General features: G+C 37.6%; 2 protein-coding genes across 3 annotated transcripts; one reads left to right on the top strand and one right to left on the bottom strand.

Moving 5' to 3' along the window:
• Positions 1-4,682: 4,682 nt before the first annotated feature.
• Positions 4,683-8,699, top strand: LOC131324469 (amino acid transporter AVT1I-like). The gene is made up of 3 exons (XM_058356443.1): positions 4,683-4,917; positions 6,435-7,042; positions 8,057-8,699. Exons 1-3 carry the CDS (start codon positions 4,767-4,769, stop codon positions 8,573-8,575), a joined length of 1,278 nt encoding a protein of 425 aa, XP_058212426.1. The 5' UTR covers positions 4,683-4,766; the 3' UTR covers positions 8,576-8,699.
• Positions 8,700-11,795: 3,096 nt separating this feature from the next.
• On the bottom strand, positions 11,796-20,420 carry LOC131324494 (WAT1-related protein At4g30420-like). 2 transcript variants are annotated; one of them, XM_058356476.1, is made up of 7 exons: positions 20,169-20,420; positions 19,451-19,519; positions 19,246-19,362; positions 17,998-18,250; positions 17,630-17,788; positions 16,383-16,534; positions 11,796-12,276 (listed from the first exon to the last, which is right to left on the bottom strand). In XM_058356476.1, the coding sequence occupies exons 1-7, from the start codon at positions 20,345-20,347 to the stop codon at positions 12,045-12,047; spliced, it is 1,161 nt and encodes a 386-aa protein (XP_058212459.1). In that variant the 5' UTR covers positions 20,348-20,420; the 3' UTR covers positions 11,796-12,044. The 2 variants fall into 2 exon arrangements, with proteins under 2 accessions (XP_058212459.1, XP_058212465.1); XM_058356482.1 differs by lacking the exon at positions 19,246-19,362.
• Positions 20,421-21,409: the final 989 nt, after the last annotated feature.

The raw sequence follows: 21,409 nt of genomic DNA, 5'->3' as shown, positions 1-21,409 counted from the left end.
AACCACCGCCATCTTCACCGATCATTTTGAATAAAAGAGGAAACCTGCAAAACAAAGTTAGAAAAAAAAACCTACGGGACACCACCCCACCACCGCACTACCGCCCGCCACCAACATCACCAGAACCAGAACCAGAACCGAACCCACACCGCCCCACCGCCCTCCTCTGTTCAAACCCACCGCCATATCCATCAACCACCAAACTCCAAAACGAAAACAGAGATCCAGATCGGAGCCAAAGAGGCATCCGGGCATGGAGAACCCACCACCGTACAATGCCACTGCACCCCCAATCGCCTTTTGCATAACGGTTGGGGTCCAACAGAATAGCAACACCATGGAACTACGCACCGTTAGGCCCGAAGTTGCCATACCAAAGTACCGACGAGGCTGAAACTGCAGGAACGATAAAACGATAAAACAGAGGAAAAAATGGAAGAGGGATTGAAGGAGGAGAGACGTACACGATCAGGAGAGGAGGGGAAGGGGAGAGAGAGTGAGCGGGCGAGAGAGGAGGAAAAGGAGCCCGGGGAGAGGAGGGAGGGAGGCGCCTCCCCCCAGGCGGCGGCTGCTCCGAAGGAAGACCTAATAGAGGAAATGTTAGTTTGATATAATCTATACTACTTTTAAATGTATGAAAGTGTTTCCTACTTTTTGTTTTCCAAAATTGCCTCAGGCACTTGCAATTATTGATACACTTGCCCCAAGTTTATTCACGCCAGTTCAAACTTCAGAGCATACACAACTATTGGAGGCAACCTTCCCATCCTAAACCGAAAAGACACAACCCTTCCAATCTATTTACTGATTATAAAAGACTCCAAGCCTACCGATAAAACACAACCCTTCCAATCTATTGATTATTAAAGATTCCAAGCCCGCTGCCGCTTTGCCACTAGACTTCGAGTTCCAAACCACCATTATAGGCGCCTGACTCCTCAAGCCCTAGCGATAATTGCTCAACTGCCCCTTCGCCACCAGACTTCGAGTTCCAAACCACCATTATAGGCTAACTCTCAAGCTGACCATTATAGGTGCCTGACTCTCAAACCGTAGCGATAATTGCTCAATTAATCCATCCGAATTTCTAGAGTTGGCTAAGATTGGAAGTTTTGTTCATGTCAAAAAGAGTCTGTTGGCTCGGTGCCGCCATGGAGGATGGAGTTCGTGGTGCGTGCTATGAATCCTAACAATGGTGTCGAAGGAAGGAAGTAAGTTTTGTTTCATGGGTCTGGATGAAATGAATTCAATTTATGTTATATTTTGGAGCTATTAATTAAACACCCTACTTGGGTATCACTTATGACTGATTACCCATATATGCAATAGTTTGTTTCACCGTTGCTGTAGGAATAAACATACAGGAAGAATACTTCTCACAACAATGTTCGAAGACTAACAAGTGTACGATCAGTTGATACCAATGTTTATATGACTTTAAAGGGATTATCTCACAAATTAACCTTGTTTTGAAACTATTTTGTCCAAACACTTTATGTATATGCTTGAACCTGTTTTGAATTCCAAAAGGGTTGTTGGCAAATTATGTACTACTCGTTGCGAAGAGATATACATGTTTAGAAAAGGTGGATCGTCTTTATGTGATAAAGCCAGGTTGAAGTCTTGGCTACATTAACAATCTCTTAAAATCTATGCCTTGTTTCTAAATACATGAAACATTGTCGCTGGTCTCACACGATTTAAGAGAGGCCTGCCAATCCAGTTTTAAAATCCTATGAACCTGATCCGAAAGTTGTGCTCTCTCAAGTTTAGCCTATTTGAGGCAGCAATGCCCATCTCTTCTAAAAAATAGTAACTATTGGATCATATCCCATGTGTGTAAGTGTATTCTTAAAATCCCTTGCGCCTGTATTAATCATAACATCACTTGAGAATCCATATTCCATTGTGAAATCAGGTTATCAACTGGTTAGGAAGCGCTAGAAGAGAACCCGAGAAAGTTGGTAGGGGAGGGGTATTACGATCCTGCTGGATCGTATTGGTAGCAAAGTATTTTGCCTGAGAAAGTTGCACCATGTAATAGTACGTCAACATTGCTTTTTGGACCAAGTTGTGCATGTGGTTGGCAAGCAAGAAAAGAGTATGTTTGCAGTTGTGGAGAGGAGGAAACAATGGAACATGCTTTGATGAAATATTGGTGGATTGAGGCACTGTTGAGATTGGGCTAAAAGCAAAATTTCTCCCTAGACCATGTGCGCGTTCTATTTCGGGTATCATTTGCACACCAGACACCTGAATTGGTTACTCCCATTAATTTTAAGCTAGAATCAAGTCTGGTTGGTTTGGGAACTTTGGGTATTTAATTTTGGTAGTGGGTAGAGAGAAAAATAGGATAATGATTGGAGAGATAGGTAATGAATGGAGAGATAGTGAGATAAATGAAATTAATAATTGGAGAAATAAGGTAATGGTTGGAGAAAGATATAAGGTAATGATTGAAAAATAAATTTAAAACAAAGTAAAATTTGGAAACGAACAAGACCAATATTTTTGTATCTTTTTTCTAATTCCGAGAACATAATGTGCAAGCTATAACCAATGGTGAGAGGTAAAAGCTGGGTTGAACTCTTACCTAATTAACATCCTTCGAAATGTCTCGTGCCCTATATTGGTCCAACTCATTTGTGTATTTTTAACATTTACGTACAAGATCTTTTTCTTTTATACCTAGGCATCTAGGCCAACTTAAACTCACATCAATTAATGTTGTAGTCTCGAACACACTATTCATTAGCAGGAGGTCTAATTTAAGTCAAGGCAAACTCAATACAATGTCGTAGTAAATTATCACGTGCATCGCACGTGCACTTTTGCTAGTTCAAACTAAAAGTACAATGTAATTTTGATTTTTTATTGACTTTTTTGTTTAAATTTTTTATGACTTAATAGTGAGCGGGTAACCAAGTTTAAGGTCGCGCTTAGACAACCCAAACGTCGGGTTCGGCCCTAAGTGGCGGAGTCATGATTTCAACCCGAGGGGGGCAAACAAAGAGATACATTTTCATTAAAAAATATAGTCTTTGTAATATATCTTCTGTATTCTCGTACTCTATATTCTATAATTTCAAGTCGATTTTTCGAGTCGAATGCAACCAATACTATGTTTTTTTTTTCCTTCACACATTTCAATAAATCCAACAAGTCCATAGTTGTAACTTTTTGTTTTCAGTAATGGAATCATTTGAGAAAATTGTGAAGTTCCTCATTGTTGAAAAAATAAAATAAAAAATCCAACCTTAAATTTCATCTACCGCATACAATTTGCCTATTTAGAATTCAGTCATTTCACACTCGTACCAAATAGTACCACATTACAACCGGTATCTCCTCCACAGTAGTGAGCCACTACCCAGTATCACCCGTACAAATCCTGGCATAATGTAAAATTAGAGGCCGGGGCACACGCGATGCGCGTGCAAGTCGGATTTTCACAACATTTTTGTAAAAATACTTCTCACTTATTGTTTGATCAAATTTTCACAAATGTTGTGAAAATCAGACTTGCACACGCATCGCGTGTGCCCCGGTCTCTAGTATAGTGTAAATACGGAAACCAACAAAAATTAAAAAATGAATTGAAAGGCCATTATGGTACCTGAGTAGAAAACGAATTCACAAAAGTTACAGATATGGAAGCCACGTGAAAATTTGACTTGCACACGAATTGAATGTGCTCCGGCCTCTGGTAAATTACTTCAAAACATGTAGACTACACAATAGAGCATAATAGGTTAAAAATTTACTAAACCAACCTATTCATGTACTATTTTCTCCAATTTGGAAAGGATCTATAAAAACAAATTGATTATGTCACTTTACATCCCTTTCCAAACATGGCCCATCCATGTCCTCGGTCATGTAAATGTTGGGTATGTTCTACACTGCCTTCAGTTTCACTCTCGCCAATAAAATAGAAAAAAGAAAATAGAAATACTAAAGGCTAAAGATTAAATAGTAAAATACCTTTTGGCTGCTTGTGGAATATAGCCCCTTTGAATGGCAGACCCTGTCCACTTTTGTCCCACGTCATTTTAAAAATGGTGAGAGTTAGAAAAGTAGGAGAGAGTAGAATAAAGTGAAGAAACCTCAGTGTATTCGCTTTTCAAAAGGAAAGGAAAGCAAAGAAACCTCTGTGCTTTCGCAGGTTTTGCCAAGTTTTCATCCAAACGTGGTAGTTGAGAGGAGAAGAACAGAGAAACGTGGCAAAGGAAGTTTTCGGCAGTTTTTTTATGTTAAAATGTCAAATATATCCTTACAATTACAGTACTTTTGCATTGGCTTTCTTTTTTCAAGAGGGCACTCACGGAAAAGAAAATACATGACACTAAAAGAGAGACACCAAAGAGGTGCTCTCCCTTTATATATTAGAATAGATCCTGAGATTGTAAGATTGAGTCCTTTACCGATAGAAAACGACTCAAACAAATGCCGAAAGAAAAAGAGAGACTTGTTTCCAAGGAAATATTAGTAGTCTATAATGATTGTTATCTGAATGAATAGGGTTTTTGTTGATAAGTATTACTCCATCTGATTAGGTTTGCTATCTCGTGAGTAGTTATTTGCTTTTGGTAGAGATCTCGTGAGTAATCTTTTGCTCCGGGTGCACCAGATTAATTATCTCCCTCCAGTCTGTTGCTAAATACGTGGCTACTCTTCGGGTTGATTTACCCTACAGGTGTTTGACACTGATCACAACTGGAATTTCCCTGCTTCTCAATTCTCATATAAACTCATAGAATAGCTGCATGTTGTGTGCAGATACAGTATATATATTGAGAGAGAGAGAGAGAGAGAGAGAGAGAGAGAGAGAGAGAGAGAGAATGGCCGTTCCATCTTCCACAAGTAAACAAGTCAGTTTTTGCAAAACCTGCATGAATGGCATCAATGCTTTATCTGGTACATATATACTCTCTTCTCCATCTCCAATTTACCTTTACCTTTACCTTTCCCTTTTCTTTTTATTTTTTTTCCCTGAAATTGTTACCTTTCCCCATCATGTCTCTCGAATATGGTATTGGGACGAACACAATTGTGTCTGGAGCTGTCGTCTGTGTATGATGATGCATGTAAATCTCATGTGCGCGCATCAAACTACTCTGGACTTACTGTTGTGTCCGGAGTCGTAGTCGAGAATTGTGTACGTAACATTCCTCTAATTCGATTACGTGTTGATTTTAGTTAAAACGTGGCACTTTACAACATTAGGTTTGTGAAGCCTGATTTCGTTTTCATTTACCATTTATTGTTATATATATATATAGTGAAAATTAGTATGATCCAAATATGTATTCAGTTACCTAATTGGAGAAGCACAACCTGTGTCGTTCTTTCTGTTTACGTTCTTTGCTTAGATTCATTCTTCATGCTATTTGTGTGCGTGTGCTTAGGCGATTTCATGGAAAAATCCTCCATTTTTTTATGGCTAATTTTTTCAATTATAATGAATAGTTTGTCACCCAAAAATAATCTTCATTCGACAAAAGACATCATTTTGCCACTAATAACATGCCCAAAACTTGAGTTTTGGTGTTAGGGTTTAGGCAGATTTCGGGCCTCTTGGCTGGGCATGGCCTATGTTATCTATGGGCTTGCTTCTTTTGGGTTTGGAGTGAATTTTCATATCTGGGCTTTTTGTTCGGGCTTGGCCTGTTATAGGTGTTTGGGCCTCAGCCCTTTTTCCAACCTTTGGTTGGATCCCCCTCTCCCCCACTTTATGTACTCTATCAAGTTTTTTTAATAAATTTTTTGTAGTTTCAAAAAAACCATGCCCAAAACTTGTGCTTGTGAGTTACACAACTTTTGTATATGCAACTTTTTAAAATAATTAGTTCCCTTGTATTATCAACCATTACTTTTATCAAAATTTCAGACACCAAATAAGAATATTGAGGTATGCCGTCATCACATTTACCTGAATTATTGTATTGTGAGTCTGTGACTACAGCTTAAATTCTCATACAAGGCCATGATCAGTAAATGATGAAGTGACAATTACGAACGAATAAGTACCCCATCAATGTCATTGCGTTGCCGTTTTGTGTAGAAATTAGCTACCGTGCGTGGATGATATGTACTACTTAAGTGGATCGCCTTGAATTCATAGCATTTAGCTAAAATATTCAAAATATCAATCTTGAATTCATAACTTTATATATATATATATATACACACACACACACACACACACACATACATACTGCTTTGACATAAGTTCATAACATTAGTTTTCAATATAGAATATTTGGTGGTTATGAGTTTTTGTCTCGATGTTATGAACTGTAACTATTGTTGTGAAATTCTATGCAAATGTTATGAATATCATATAGTAATGATACAAATTTCATACAAAATGTTCTGAATTCGAAGGGATACTTTCAGAAGATAACATTTTCTTCATTGACACCATTTGTTAGGTATTGGAATACTATCAGTTCCATATGCACTCTCATCAGGAGGCTGGCTAAGCCTAATCCTCCTCCTCCTAATCGCAGCTTCTGCTTGCTTCACCGGCCTCCTTATCCGTCGCTGCATGGATTCGAATCCCTTGATCACAACCTACCCTGACATAGCCGCCACTGCCTTCGGCAAAAAAGGAAGAATCACAGCTTCAATTTTCATTATCTTAGAATTGTACCTTGTGGCCACAGGGCTTCTAATACTAGAAGGTGACAACTTGCACAAGTTGTCCCCGGATTTCGCACTAAAGCTTGGGAATCTTACGTTGGATGGGAGGCATTCTTTTGTTATGGTTGCAGGGGCTATGATTTTTCCATCGATATGGCTTAGTGATTTGGGCGTTTTATCGTATATTTCTTTTGGAGGGGTGATTTCTTCGCTTATCATTGTTGTGGCAGTTTTCTGCGTTGGAACAACGAAAGATGTTGGATTTCATGGGAAAGGAAGCCTTGTGAATTTCAAAGGGTTGCCCACTGCACTTAGTTTGTACACATTTTGTTATGGTGCTCATGCCATGTTCCCAACCATTTATAACTCCATGAGAAAGAAAAGCCAGTTTCCTAAGGTATGCTTGAAATGATCTTCAAATGTTTCTGCTGCTACTTCTGTTGAAGATAGGATTTCTGTTGTTGGTACTCCATTACTGTTCTTCGATCAAATCTTATCATTGTTTGGTTGTATGAAACACAACTAAACTAAGCCTTATTTTCCAATCAATTGGGATCGGTTCGTTTGCTACCCTGTCAACGAACCAGTACATTGAATCAACTCAATCAGTATTATCTTCGTTCTACCACCGGATCCATGTCAATTAAGATAGTTCCCTCCTGCTAGCAGTTTCATTAACATTGTTATTGTAGTGTTCACACTGTTGCATCTACTTCTCACATCTATTAGTCTTACACTCAAAGCAAAAATAGTACCTGCACCAGTACTTTAGATTGGGTGATTGGGAAAAAAGGACAAGGAGTATCTCCTCCAAAACCACTTTTTCCAATAGAGAATATTGAAGGCATAGATGTTCGGCACAAATGTATCCGTGACCGCCAATACATGTGCGTCTCACATGCATCATGTGGGGCCTATGTGAATCGAACAACGATGTACACGTATATCTGTCAGGAAATATGCTCCCTAGCACTGCTCTTTACCTGTTTGGTTAGAGGTCGTGAGGAGAGAAATGGAACGAAATAGAAAGCAATGGTTTCACCTTGAACAATATCTACTGGTCTCTCCAAAATTGGACTTGGGGACAACGTAAATGAGTTAATAGGTGGTAATAGGTTTTGCCCGGCTTTAATCGCCCCCCCACTAGCGAACGTACAGTGGTATTTGTCCCCAAAGATAAGTCGAGGTGTTTGCAAGCTTGCCCGGACATTCTGAGTTACGAAAAAGGAAAAAAGTTCATAGGTTTGCCTTCCAATTTATTTGAAGTGGTTTTCTCTTCACTTCTCAAAGCATTCCTTTCTATTGTCATTCCTCTATGAGGATAGCACAATGTTTGTAGTTCAACTCTCTGCAATTACAATTAGCATTCATTGAAATCACTTATTACATTCTTAGTGTTTCTAAATTGCAGGTTTTGCTTCTGAGCTTTATAACCTGCACCATCACATATGTCGCCATGGCTATTTTGGGCTACCTTATATATGGCCATAATGTTCAGTCTCAAGTAACACTGAATTTACCCAAGGAAAAAATCAGCTCAAAGGTAGCAATCTACACCATATTAGCTGGCCCAATCGCCAAATATGCGCTCACCATAATGCCCATATCCACTGCCATAGAAAGTTGCTTACCGACAAAGTACCAAGAAAATAAGCCTATCAGTATCCTAATCAAGATTCTTTTACTGATTAGTACGATGGTTTGGGCCATCCTTTTTCCGTCTTTCGAGTCTGTGACTTCTCTGAGCGGGGCGGGTCTTATAATACTGGTTTCGTTCTTGCTCCCTTGTGTTTGTTACTTGAAGATTTTCAGGATTTACAGGCATTTTGGGTATGAGCTAGCTGGTATTTCGGGGATAATAGTGTTGGCAGTGTTGGTGGGAGTGGTGGGGACTTATTCGTCGATTGCTCATACTATAAAGGAAGCTTAGGGAAGCATGTTAGTAATTGACAGATGATACCTTTGTTTTTTCTGATCAGCAGTGTTGATATATGAGAATATCATATGTCTTCGTTTCAATGTCCTCTTGACATAGTTGATTACCATTTTTTTGATGTCAGACTGTCAGTTCACAGTAACTTAACTATCATGTTCGGGGAAGTTTCATGTCTAAACACAGAGCCGTCCTGGCTCAGGTGCGTCCACTTTAGGCCCGCGAAACAAATTTTAGGGACTCCTATTTTGGTACCCCTTACAGTAGTCCCACAAAAAAAGCCTCATCTTTAATCTTCACTTTAGTTTACCGAAAAGTTAAGACCGGCCTTGTCTAAACACTACTTACTATTCTACTACTGCTTTTGTTTGGTGTTGTTGGTTGGCGTTGAGATGCTTTCACTTTTGCTCCTATCTCTACTGCTGCTGATATGGTGTGCTAAGTTCTATCTCTTTGCTGCTGTTAGTTTTTCTTTTGGTTTTGGTTGATTGCTTGTCAACCATTTTGCTTTCCCGGGTGAGAGCGGCATATGACTGTCAAGGGGCAGGATGCCAACTTCTTTGGGATGTTGCCCTCTTGTTGTGATGTCTTTTTCTCTTGTTCCTTTAATCGCTTGTAATTCTTACATTTGATTAATAAAATCTTTCTTCTTGGTTCAAACAAAAATTACTGTATAGTCTAGGCCACCTCCTCAACATGCTGATATTTTGCTTCTAAATAAGAGCAGAGGTTATAAATGCGTGGAGGCGAACTGACTCAGATCGATTAGGTCACAGAGAGACAAGGTCGGTCCAACCCACATCTTCAATTTTTTTTATAACTGAATGTCCGGGTCAGCTTGTGCACACCTTCACTAAATCCGGGGGCTTTTTTTTTTGATAAGTGCAGACCTTATTAAGCTCAAACAACAATAAAGTCTAGGGATATAGTCCCTTACAACAACCAGCAGAAAACAACTCCAAACTAGCCATCAGAACTAACAAACAAGAACCAAAAAAACTAAACAGGTAAGAAAGTCCTACTAGATAAGCCCCAAGTCCTGCACAAAGATTGATTCTCCAGAGACTGTTTCATCTTTCTCCTTGAGCTAAGGAAGTCTCGAACTCAGCTACAATGCTTCTTATCACTTGATCATGCCCCATCACTTTCCCTTGGAAAATTCGACAATTTCTCTCCCTCCATAGACCATAGACAGTTGCTGCTAGGGAACATTGAAGACTAATAGATTTCAAACTTTTACCATTGACCTGTCCACAGTACCAGTTAAGAACCTCCACTAGGCTACAAGGCATATCCAGAATCATATTTTTGGTAGCCATATGTTGCCACACAACAGTGGAAAAAGAACATTCAAAGAATAAGTGTTGGTGAGTTTCATCAGCAGACATACAGGGAGGGCAGATGCCATCCAACTGCATACCCCAGCTTCTCAACCGATCCTTGGTGCCAAGTCTTTGAAGGACAGCCAACCAAAGAATAAAGACCATCGAGGGACAGTATTACCACCCCAGACAATCTTGTGCCAAGACTGAGTTGGATACTTTTTCCTAATAGCATTACAAGCTGACTTAACAGTAAACATGCCACTTGGATGAGGTAACCAACAAACAGAATCTTCAGTGTTAAGATTTGGTCTCAAAACTTGGGGAAGTATGAGCCATAATAGTTTGAATAGCTGATTTCTCAATCTAGGCCAGCACCAATCACCTTGTTCTACAATAGTATCAACTTTAGCCCATAAAGCTCTGCCCAAATTAGTCACAACCCTCTCACCAAACTTAGCATACAAAGGACCCAGGTTGTGCCAATTATCCAATTATCCAGCCAAATAAAAGTATTTGCCCCATTACCAACAAGACATCTGATAAGGGGTTGACACAGTTTCCTTAAGTAAAGGATTTTCTTCATAGTCCACGAAATCACAAGGAATATTCATGGGAATTGAACATGCGATCATAACAAGCACTATGAAGGCACATGTGTTCCCTTAATGAAATACTACGTGAATAGTGCACTAAACAGAGTAGAAACCATTGGGTGATTGCAGAAACCTTTGCTTGGATGCTGAGTCCCAACAATCCACAGGAAACAAAAAATGGCCGCAAAAAAGAAATTTATTGTGAATCCCTTAGTCCCAACAATCCACAGGAAACAAAAAATGGCTGCCAAAAAGAAATTTATTGTGAATCCCCTAGTCCCAGCGTGAATGTCTTGCCTTTGACTAGACTAGAGAAAGGATTAATCGAGATGCGCGTAAGCTGATTCCAACATCCCTGACTGCCAAACCCAAAAAACCAGACAGAATGAAGAAACTAATTTCTTGTACTAATTTTGTGAGTTCCACATTTCTTGTACTAATTTTGTAAGTTCCACATTTCTCCTCTGTAATGTTGTGTTTGGATGTTGGATTAGTAGAGGAAAAACAGCAGAATGAAGAAACTAATTTCACAATCCAGATTTTCACCTACCTTTTTCCTTGTATTCTGTTCTTTCCACAAATCCCTCAGACAAATCCAAGAACCAAACACTGTCTTCATGTCATTTTTTGATTATCATCTACTAGCTTTAAGAAACTAATTGGTCTCTTTTGAAGGCTTAATCGCGACAAGGTTTCGATTAAAGAAATGGATTAGGAGAATCCACCCTTATTATGAGATGCATCCACAAAGCCATGTTGGATGATTGATTAACATGGTACACATTAATAATTGATTATAAAGTTTATATTGTTGTTTTGATAACCAGATGTCTAAGCTAGCTTGTGCGTACCTCGACTAATTTATGGGTTCCTGAAATTAACCAAGCAAACCTTTAGTAACCCCATGGTTTGGAATCAGCTTTGCTATTTGCAAGGAATCACGTAAGGAAAAACTCGTTTGGGTCCATTCTGGGTCCCACAAAAATCTAGTAAAATATCCATAAATTTTTGAATATTATTTTGTGGGGCCTAGTAAAAAATCAACTTCAATGGACATCGGTAAGTATTACTTTTGGATTCGTAGAGGCAAAACTTACTAGATTTTTGTGGGACCCGGAATGGACCCAAATGAGTTTTTCCTTGCATCGTTTCCTGCAAATCTTCCTTGCGATTTGAATTTCCCATTTTGAATGATTGCTTTTCTTGGGATTTCAACATGCAACTCTTGGAAAAGGGCAAAGCCATTTAGTTATTTTCTCGTGCCCTACTAGAGATGCTCAAATTCATGTGCACACAACACTTTCATTGCTTAGCTTCCAAAACTATATTCGAAAGGGGAAGAAAGTTTGAAATGATACAAAATTTGCAGACAGTTGCAACAAAAGTGCAAGAAGCAAAAATAACACAACCTTTATAGTTGGAAGCTAATAAAAATCAACATTTCAGCAATCATTGATTTTTTCATAACTCAGGTGTTCGGGCCAGTTTACGCATGTGCGCCCCCACTAGTTCCGGGGGCTCAATCCCACCGTCCACGCTGTTCAGCAATCATTGATTTGTCTGGTCATCATATACTTTTGTTGATTTGTCAATCAAAAGGGGTTCCACCAAATCAAATTTGCAACTCAAAGTTTCATGATCTACCAAGATTTTCACTTCTTGTGTTTGATCCTTCTGGGATTTTGGATCTGTTTCCACATTAATCTCTTTTTTATTGTCTTTGGCTTTACCCCATAACACAGCATATAGTCCAGCAATCACCCCAACAGCACCTAGCATGCTGAATTAACAGGAAAACAAATTGCAATTTTAGAATAATCCCTAAGGAGAAACTATTTGCCTTTACAATTCTAAATAATCATTTAGGATCTGTTTTATAAGGAAGTAAAAGATGAGAAAATTAAGATTGTATATTCAAGTCCAAGCAAATCGAGAAACCCTTCCTAGCGAAACTGGTTGTCTCACCCTAATTCCACAGTGGAGGCGGGGGTTCGAGCCCCACAAGAGGTTAATTTGGAGTTCAGAGCTATGGACGGCCTCTAGATCCCCTGTTGACTAATAGACTAACACCTAATAGACTAACACCTCACTAATTAATCTCCGCTGATGTATATAGTATTGGCAAAAAAAAAAGTCCAAGCAAATCATTTTGTTGAGTGTATGTGTTGAGTCCTGTATGTGGTTAGACAGAAACAAAAGTAGGAAATTTTGTAAATTTTTTTGTTGAGTTTAGATGCGGTGAAAGTAACAAAAAGATATATGTATTTATCTATATTAGCATTGCGTATTTAAACTTTTTTAGGAATGAGTTACTGGAAAATAGGAATACGTTTAAAATTCAAAATTGTTGGTAACTATTTCAAGAGAAAGTTTAATTTTTCTTGTATTTCTTTCAAGAAACGAAAAGATAACTTTATACATAGTAGTAGGCTCTGCAAGATTGTTTTAGTAGTACATTCTTTAGTAAATTAGAGGCTGGTCCTAGTTTTTAGGCTTGGTTTAATCCCAACCCTGAATATTATTTCCAAACCTACTTAGGTTCGGATATATTATTTCATGACTTTTTTGCCCTTTTTATTTCGCATCGTCAACTCCGCCATTCCTCCTCTCTCTCTCTTCAGACGATAAACCGTACCCCTCTCTCTCTACATTTTTGCCCAAATCGACTCCTCCTGTGATTCTCTCCTCTCTCTCCTCCAAAGTCCAAACAACCCAAATATTTAGAGAGTGAAAGTTCAACAACAGAATCAAACTGCCTTTGCACGCCTAGTTTGAACGAAACCGCGGCACCTCCAGGGCAAAACCACCGGCGATTCGACGCCTCTCTTTCTCTTGCTTCGTAGCTTCTAAGGCGCGTAGTGATCCAACGCCGCTGTTGTTCCGCTGTCTAATGTGATTTGAAGCTTCCGAAATGGAGCGGGCACCGATCATAGCCGGCCCCGGCGCGGATTTGTTGATCATGCACGACATTCACCGCTACGACCTGGTCCGGGACATCGGCTCGGGAAACTTCGGCGTGGCTAGACTCATGAGGGATAGACACTCCAGAGAGCTCGTCGCCATCAAGTACATGGCCGACTAACATACACTGATGCCGTGTCCGTCGTCGGAGATGATGACAGAGGTGAAGACGACGATGTAGAGGAAGGTGAGGATGGACCGATGGGGTGAGATGACGATGAAGAATAAATTGTAGAACAAGTGGTACTCCAGCCACGTAAGAAGAGGAGGAAGTGAGAATGGAAATTTAGTGCGCGCTTTCTCTCTCTCTTTGGCAGTCAATGCCATTTGGTTTAATCTAGTTAATGACGATAATTGGAAGTTTCAGTTTACAAAAACACATTTATTGGTGGTTTTTTTTATGAGAACTGTGTATTTTAATATGTGTAAGACTATGTGAATTGTGTATTTTTCAATTCACATAGTCGGTTCACATAGACCAGTTTTCATAACCAGTTCACAAAGCTAGTTCTCTATGAGAATAGTCACTTCTCATAATCAATTCTCATAAAACTAACTATGAAAACAGACAGTTTTCATAGAACTGACTATGAGAATTGGCAATTGACATAGTCAGTTCTCATAGCGAGCAATTCTCATAAAACTGACTATGAGACTTGGCAGTTAAAAATTCAATTCTAAATCAATTTATTTTCTCTGTGTATTTTCTGTGAGAACTCCATATGAGAACTGTGTATTTTATATAAGAACTGTGTATTTTCTATGAAAACTATGTTTTTTTCTATGAAAATTGTGTTTTTGTCTATGAGAATTGTTATTGTCCATAATGATTGTCTATGAGAACTGTGTATTTTTCTATGAGAATTATGTATTTTCTATGAGAACTGTATATTTTAGTGTGTGGTGAGGCTATTTGAACGGTGTATTTTTCAACTCACATAGCCATTTCACATGAGAACTGTCAATGAGAATTGAGTTTTTTCTATGAAAATTATGTTTTTTTTATGAGAACTGTTATTTTATCCAGAATGATTGTCTATGAAAACTGTGTGTTTTTCTATGGGAACTGTCTATGAGAATTGTGTATTTTCTATGAGAATTGTATATTTTCTGTGAGAACTCCCTATGAGAACTGTGTATTTTATATAAGAACTGTATATTTTCTACGAGGACTGTGTTTTTTCCTATGAAAATTGTGTTTTTTTCTCTATGAACTATCATTGTCTATGATGATTATCTATGAGAACTATGTATTTTTCTACGAGAATTATGTATTTTTTATGAGAACTGTGTATTTTAGTGTGTGGTGAGGCTATTTGAACTATGTATTTTGCAATTCACATAGCCATTTCACAAGAGAAATGTCTATGAGAACTCTGTTTTTTTTAATGAAAATTGTGTTTTTTTCTATGAGAACTGTTATTGTCCATAATAATTGTCTATGAGAACTATGTATTTTAGTGTGTGGTGAGACTATTTGAATTATGTATTTTTCAATTCACATAGTTCTCATAGAACTGACTATGAGAATTGACAGTCCAGTTCACAGAGCCAATGGTATTTTTGTCCGAAATAATATGGGTCAGAAATTGATTCTAAATATATAAATTTTATTTAAAATGGACATGTAGACAAAAAAATCAAGAAGAATGGGCAAAATAGTAAAAAATGTATGAAAAGTCAAAAGAAAGGACTAAAATAAAGAAGAAATATATTTGTCAGGACTATTTGAAGTCCGAACCTAGAAAACGGGGACGACCTAAAAATTCCCCTACATTCTTTTACTTTCAAGTGAACCCCTGAGTTCTAAAAATTCACTAAAAAGTTTTATTTATTATTGCATATTATTTGACTTTTATTTAATATTATCTACACTGTATCACTTGTAAAAGTCCACAGTAGATCAAATTTCATTTAAATTAGTCAGAAAGTAGGTCATATAACTCGATAGATCTAATAAGTAAACTAAACTAAAAGTAATACTAATAGACTTACCTTCTCTCAAAAAATTTATCTCCAAAAAATTTGATTGCTTCATCATTTGTGTTTTTTCTTCTTTAATGATTTTTTATCAAATAATATTTTATTTATTTACTTTTGATGTATGTAGAAGTAAAAAAAAAAATTTGTTAAAATGTTCAAAAAAATTGACTAGAGATGAAAAAGTACGTAAACCCATACAACTTTTTTTTCATCTCAAATTTATTTTCGAAAGGCAAAAAAAATGTCATTAATTTTGAAATTATTACAAGATTAATAGAAGCAAGAAAACAACATTCATGTTCAAAGAACACTTTCGCCCTATCCAAGACCCAAAATGTACGATTGAAAAGGAACCAATCGAATGACACCCATATGAGACAAGCCCATCTACAAAGGCCGAAGCTCAAACACCCTATATGGGTCTAAAACCTAGATCATACAAATTCAGCACATGAAACTAGGGGAAAATGACGGCCCATGACTTGTTTTGGTAATTAACACCAGCCAATGAGATGCTAAGAAAATTTGTTAATGCTGAAAATATACTTGACGAATATTAATTATCAAAACAAGTCAATGGCCGTGATTTTTCCCGAAAACAAAGCTTAAAAGTCCAAATCAGAAAAAAAAAAACAGCACAATACATGAGCCTAGTCCAGTCCAAAAGAACCGGGCCCAGCCCAATCACCACTTCCTAAACCCTAGCCCACTACGAATCCAACCCAAGCTTCCACCAAAACTGCCGCCGACCACAAACCCCGGCTTCCACCACCACCAGCAACCCACCCGAGCGCAGAACCATAACCACCATAAACCGAAAACAGGGTACGTGTTAATACTTTTTTTGTTCTTACAGCTGCCCCCGGAATCATCACCCACAATCTAGTTGGAAAAATGGTAAAAAGCAATTTATCATTCAAGAGGTTGAGATGAGAATACTACCTTCCAGTATAGATCTCCTCATGCAACAAAATAGCAGCAAAAAAGGTGGTTATGACTGTGCCCAAAGGGTTGAACATAGCAGAAAAGAGTGGACCTCTGCGAGAAATGCACCATGCTTGGACAAAGAATGAAAATGCCGAACCTATCATCCCCTGCTTCTCCAAAAATAAAAATAAAATAATAATAATAACATCAATCATCCGTTGTTTATCAATTTACTATTTCGATTCTCATTAGAAGATCCTCGATGGTATAAATCTTTTCTTCCATGAGGTAACTAGTTATTCAGATTGAAGTTTGGACTAAATCATCATTTTTTGCTCATAGTTTGCCTTTTCTGATTGATCTTGAGAGAAGAATTAATTTGATAGGTAAAGGGGACGACTATTCGAAGTCCCGTATTCTCCCTTAACCCGTTAAAAAATTTCAATTATTCTCGACAGTTAGTTATCGAAATTGAGATACATTTTCAGCATACAATTACCGAAATATAATATTTTTTTCAACAGCTATTTACGGAAAATGTATGTTCGGCAGTTGTTTACCGAAGGTTGAACATATTTTCGACATATAGTTACCGAAATATAACCTTATTTTCAACAGCTATTTACCGAAATGTTATGTATAATTTTCAACAACTATTTACCGAAATGTAGTGGGCTAAGGGAGAAAATACGGGGCTGCGAATAGTCTACCCCTAGGTAAAATGTTATGAACAAAATTACTACGGTAAATTTCATTGACACCCCTTGAGGTTCGTTTAACTATCGAATACATACTCCCTTCACATTTAAGAAATGACAATAAACTCTCTGTGATTTCTATGTGCATTCCACCGGCATGCCCAATCAATAATTGTATGTCAAACATTTAATGGAATAAGCCGAAAGTGACTTATGTCCAAATATTCACCCCTTCTCATTGTAAAAAGTAATAAGAATCACTTTCTTTAGCCTTTGGAGGAGCACTTTTGATCAAAATGGGTAAAATTTATTATTAACTTATTATTTAACTACTAGAGAACTAAAACTTGGGTAATTTTTGGATACATATTTTTTTTTTAAAATTTGAGCTCATATTTTCTTACTATTTTTTATTCTTCTTGTTGAGACAATTACGAGAAGTCAAATATTTTGATCTAAAGTTAAAAAAGTTTACTAGAACAACGAAAATAAGTTTTTTCTTAATTATAAGTTAATTTAGTCCAAACCTTGTCTTAATATATAAACCGGAACCATGATGCTTACCGCATATAAACAACAACCAAGTTCAAGAAACGAATGTAATTTCCAAGCATTTGGGTCTGGCTCTAAGAAAAATGTGACTGATGCGGATTGCAATGCGGCCATGAAACACATCCAAGCGGATAAAGAGAGATGATCAGGGTAGCTTGCTGTTACTGGAACCTGCTTAATCAAAGGGTTAGTTACGGACATTTGTCAGTGCGGTCTTGGATTTGAGAGAGGAGTTAAAAGATAAATCTTGTGGGATAATCCAAGTTTTTAATGTTTTTTAATTGTAGAAACAAACGGCGAATGCTGTTTTAATTACAATTAATTCTTTTCTTAGATAATAACAATGTGGAAATGGTGGAGAATTTTGAGAGGTAAAATACCTGTAGAATAAGCCACAATGACCAGCAACAATTGCTTCCAAAGAGAAGGAGGGAACCAAGTAACCAGTAGTCCTCATCACTTGCAGCGGAGCCTCCGCCTCCGTCGAGAATAAGGGATTTTGGTGGTAGAAATCGGGAGTTTAGTAGCTTTGGGCCTCTGTAAAATGTCATTAAAACAGCTCCTCCGATGCAAATGAGAGTTCCTACGATCTTTGCATTACTTCTTACGCTTCGGAGGTTTAAATTCTCCATTCTGTTGATCAGCAGGAGACATAGTGTTAGTTCTTCAGATTTTTCTTCAAGGAATATCAAGGGGGATTAATTAATTGTAGTGCCTGTTGATGAAATTTTTTTTTGCAGGATAAGTAAACAGATTATTGTCACTGTGAAAACAAAAATGATCGAATCTACGAAAGAATTATAGAAACGAAATGCCCAGTGAGGCTCTGTTAGCCTTCCATTAGATTTGTGGATTACAAGTTACTTACCTTGAACAAATCCTTTTCGTAGCTCCCATTTTGCCCTTGGAAAATCTATACTCAGGAATTAAGACTTCTTGGGAATAAATTGTTTGGAGAGTAAATCAAAATTGTTTTTTTAAGTCAGTAACTCAGAATCGGCAAATTTAATGGAAGACTAGCTGAGTAAATCTAACTGAGTTGAGTTATTCTCATTCAAGATAGGCCAGTGTAATAAGTTACAAGGTTGGGGTCAGAGTGTACTTGTAAAAAACGTCAGGGGAGGTTGCTGTAAATTACCCATTTTTTAAATCTGTTTACAAGGTTGGGGTCGAAACTCGAAAGGGATTGATAGTGAAGAGGTAAGTGGAGTTAGGATTGCAATTGATAGTGAAGAGGGATTAGCAGTGAAATTAGTTGTTTGGATGGGGTGTGAATTGTGTAAAAATTGTTAGAACTATGTTTGTTTTGATTGAGGAGTTGGGTTAAAAAAAAGAGGATCCGGAAATGCTGTAAAGCAGCTTCCTGTAGAGCATTGCAGGACGCATCCGGACCGTCCAAACGTATTTTCAGTAGTCCTGATTAAAAACGAAGTCTTCGAGAGAAAAGTTTCCTCTTTCCTAACTCTTCCTTGGCCTTGGAAGAGTTTGATTTCAATCTGAACTATTGATTTCTGAGATTGACGATCCGGATCGGATACGCCCTGTAGGATGCTTTACAGGGAGCTGCTTTACAGCATCCCCGGGTTCAAAATAAATAAAGAATCTGGGGAGCCTGGTGTTGGAATTACCCCCAAAATGCTGCTGTTATGAAAGTTATGGCCGGCAGTAGATTACCCATGGCACTTGCCATTGACGTTGAGGCCAGGTATAAACCCTCAAAGTATATATTCTGGTTGATAGTTACTCTGCAAAATAAAATTCAAAAAATCATAAATTAATTAAACCACTAGAAACTTTTATATATCTATTTTATAGAAGAATTCGAAAACTTACCCAATAAGAGTAGTGAAAAATATCAAACAAAAGCTCTTCATTCCCAAACTCAATTTAGCTTTTCCTCTCCTGCGGCCAAAAAATTAAAAAATGGTCAGCTACTTTAGGTTTGATTCTCACTATCCTTTGGACCTTTGAAAGTTGCTATTTACTGGCCTAGAACACTTGTTTGGTTGTCAGTTTCGAAATAAAAAAGTTTTATAAATTTGCTGTATTTTTTCGTCTTTAGTCAATTTTTTAACTTTTTGAATAGAGATACATTATATACATTCAAAAACTAAAAATATAAATAAATAATTTGATAAAAAATCACTAAAGACGAAAAAAACACGGATGACGAAACAGTAAAAAATTTTGAAAAAAATATTTCCGAGAGGAGAACCAAACAACCACAAGACGAATATAGTCGGTCTTTGGATCATATGAAATACTACTATATCGAAATTTTGAGAGATGATTCAATGACTGCAAATCCAGTACTAGAGATGAAAAAGATACATTTGGGTATAGGTGATCAGGTTATGCCCAAAGTTAGTCTCAGTACGTAAGCACAAATGGTAGAGCGAAAGTGCCGCGGATATATATAGATTTGTTCCGAATCATCTGATACACGTGGGTCCTACACAATGTTCGTGTGGCCCGCGCATATCGAACGGAAAAAAAGAAAGAAAGAAAAGAAACATGAAGAAGAGAAATAAAACAAGAAATTAACAGCCACCTTGTGAAATAAGCTACAGGAGCAATGAGCAAAGCAGCAATGGCCTGTCTGTAGACAACAAAGACTCTGGGGCTCATCCCTTCCAGGAGAGCAGTTCTGGTTAGCAGGGAAAGCCCTGCATAAGTGAACTGCAATCCCAACATAGCCATTACTGGCTTGTAGTAATCTAAATTTCCCATAGTGCTCTCAATTTTCTTGCTTGTTAGAGTGTGATCATGAGACCAATTTGACCATATGAAGCACTACTGATCACTACACCAACATTAATCTTTATATAGGAAAAAATACGAACATCGATCAATGAGTTGTGTATCAAGTCAAGGTGGAATATGGCCGACCCAAACATGGAAAATTATTCAATACCCCTCACATAACACATGGGGCCCACACAAAGTTCGCAAGCAGTTCAAGGCCTCATCAGACTAATTAAGTGCATGGTTTGCTCCTATTCTTTGAAGCTATCATGTTCGAAACGTTCCGGTTCTACCATTCAATTAATTTTTTTGGGGTCGGTTCAAAATGGATCTTTTCTTCGGCTTTGAATATGGGTAGTATAGACGGTAGGATTAGTCACCTAAAAATTCATCGACGTGCACGTAAACTGACTCGAACACCCACACTTCTAAAGGATTAGGGCTGCGGACATGCATGTCGCTGAGCTGGAGCTCCATATATATATGATCTTCTCTTCTGGGTTAAAAATACTTGTTTTGTGTACATAATTAATTGCGCTCAAATCTTGTTTAGTTGGGAGTACCAATCACCACATCTTAATTTGTTAATTGTACATTATTATTAGCAAGAAAACAAGAGGGAGACAGCGTTAGTTTGAGCAGAAGCATGTGGGGATGACGTGACGAGAAGATAATTTCCTAGTAGATGTTTTTGGCATAGTCGAAAATGTTGTTTGCTTGACAGACAGAGAAGATATCATCTCTTTTTTTTTTTCAATTGATTAATCTTATATTTTGGAACATTTCTAGTGGGGGTTTTTTACTTGGAAATACACTACAATAGTCTCTGGAATGCAGCGAAATCAAGAGGGAGCCGCGAATAACTTATTGACGGTTTCGCACGATCTCGATCGTTTATTTTGGTAATCAATGGTTGAGATCTTATTTTCAATTTTGAAAACCGGTAACAATTGTAACTTTTATCGGTCAAAATTGGTTTTCAATCTAAACCATTCAACACAAAATTGGTTTTCAATATGAACTGTACAAAACACTTTTGGATGCACG

Source organism: Rhododendron vialii, chromosome 1a (assembly GCF_030253575.1).
Source record: "Rhododendron vialii isolate Sample 1 chromosome 1a, ASM3025357v1".
In the NCBI taxonomy this organism is placed as follows: domain Eukaryota; kingdom Viridiplantae; phylum Streptophyta; class Magnoliopsida; order Ericales; family Ericaceae; genus Rhododendron; species Rhododendron vialii.
The sequence above is the reverse complement of the archived record's forward strand: the minus strand, read 5'-3'. Positions and strand labels throughout refer to the sequence as shown.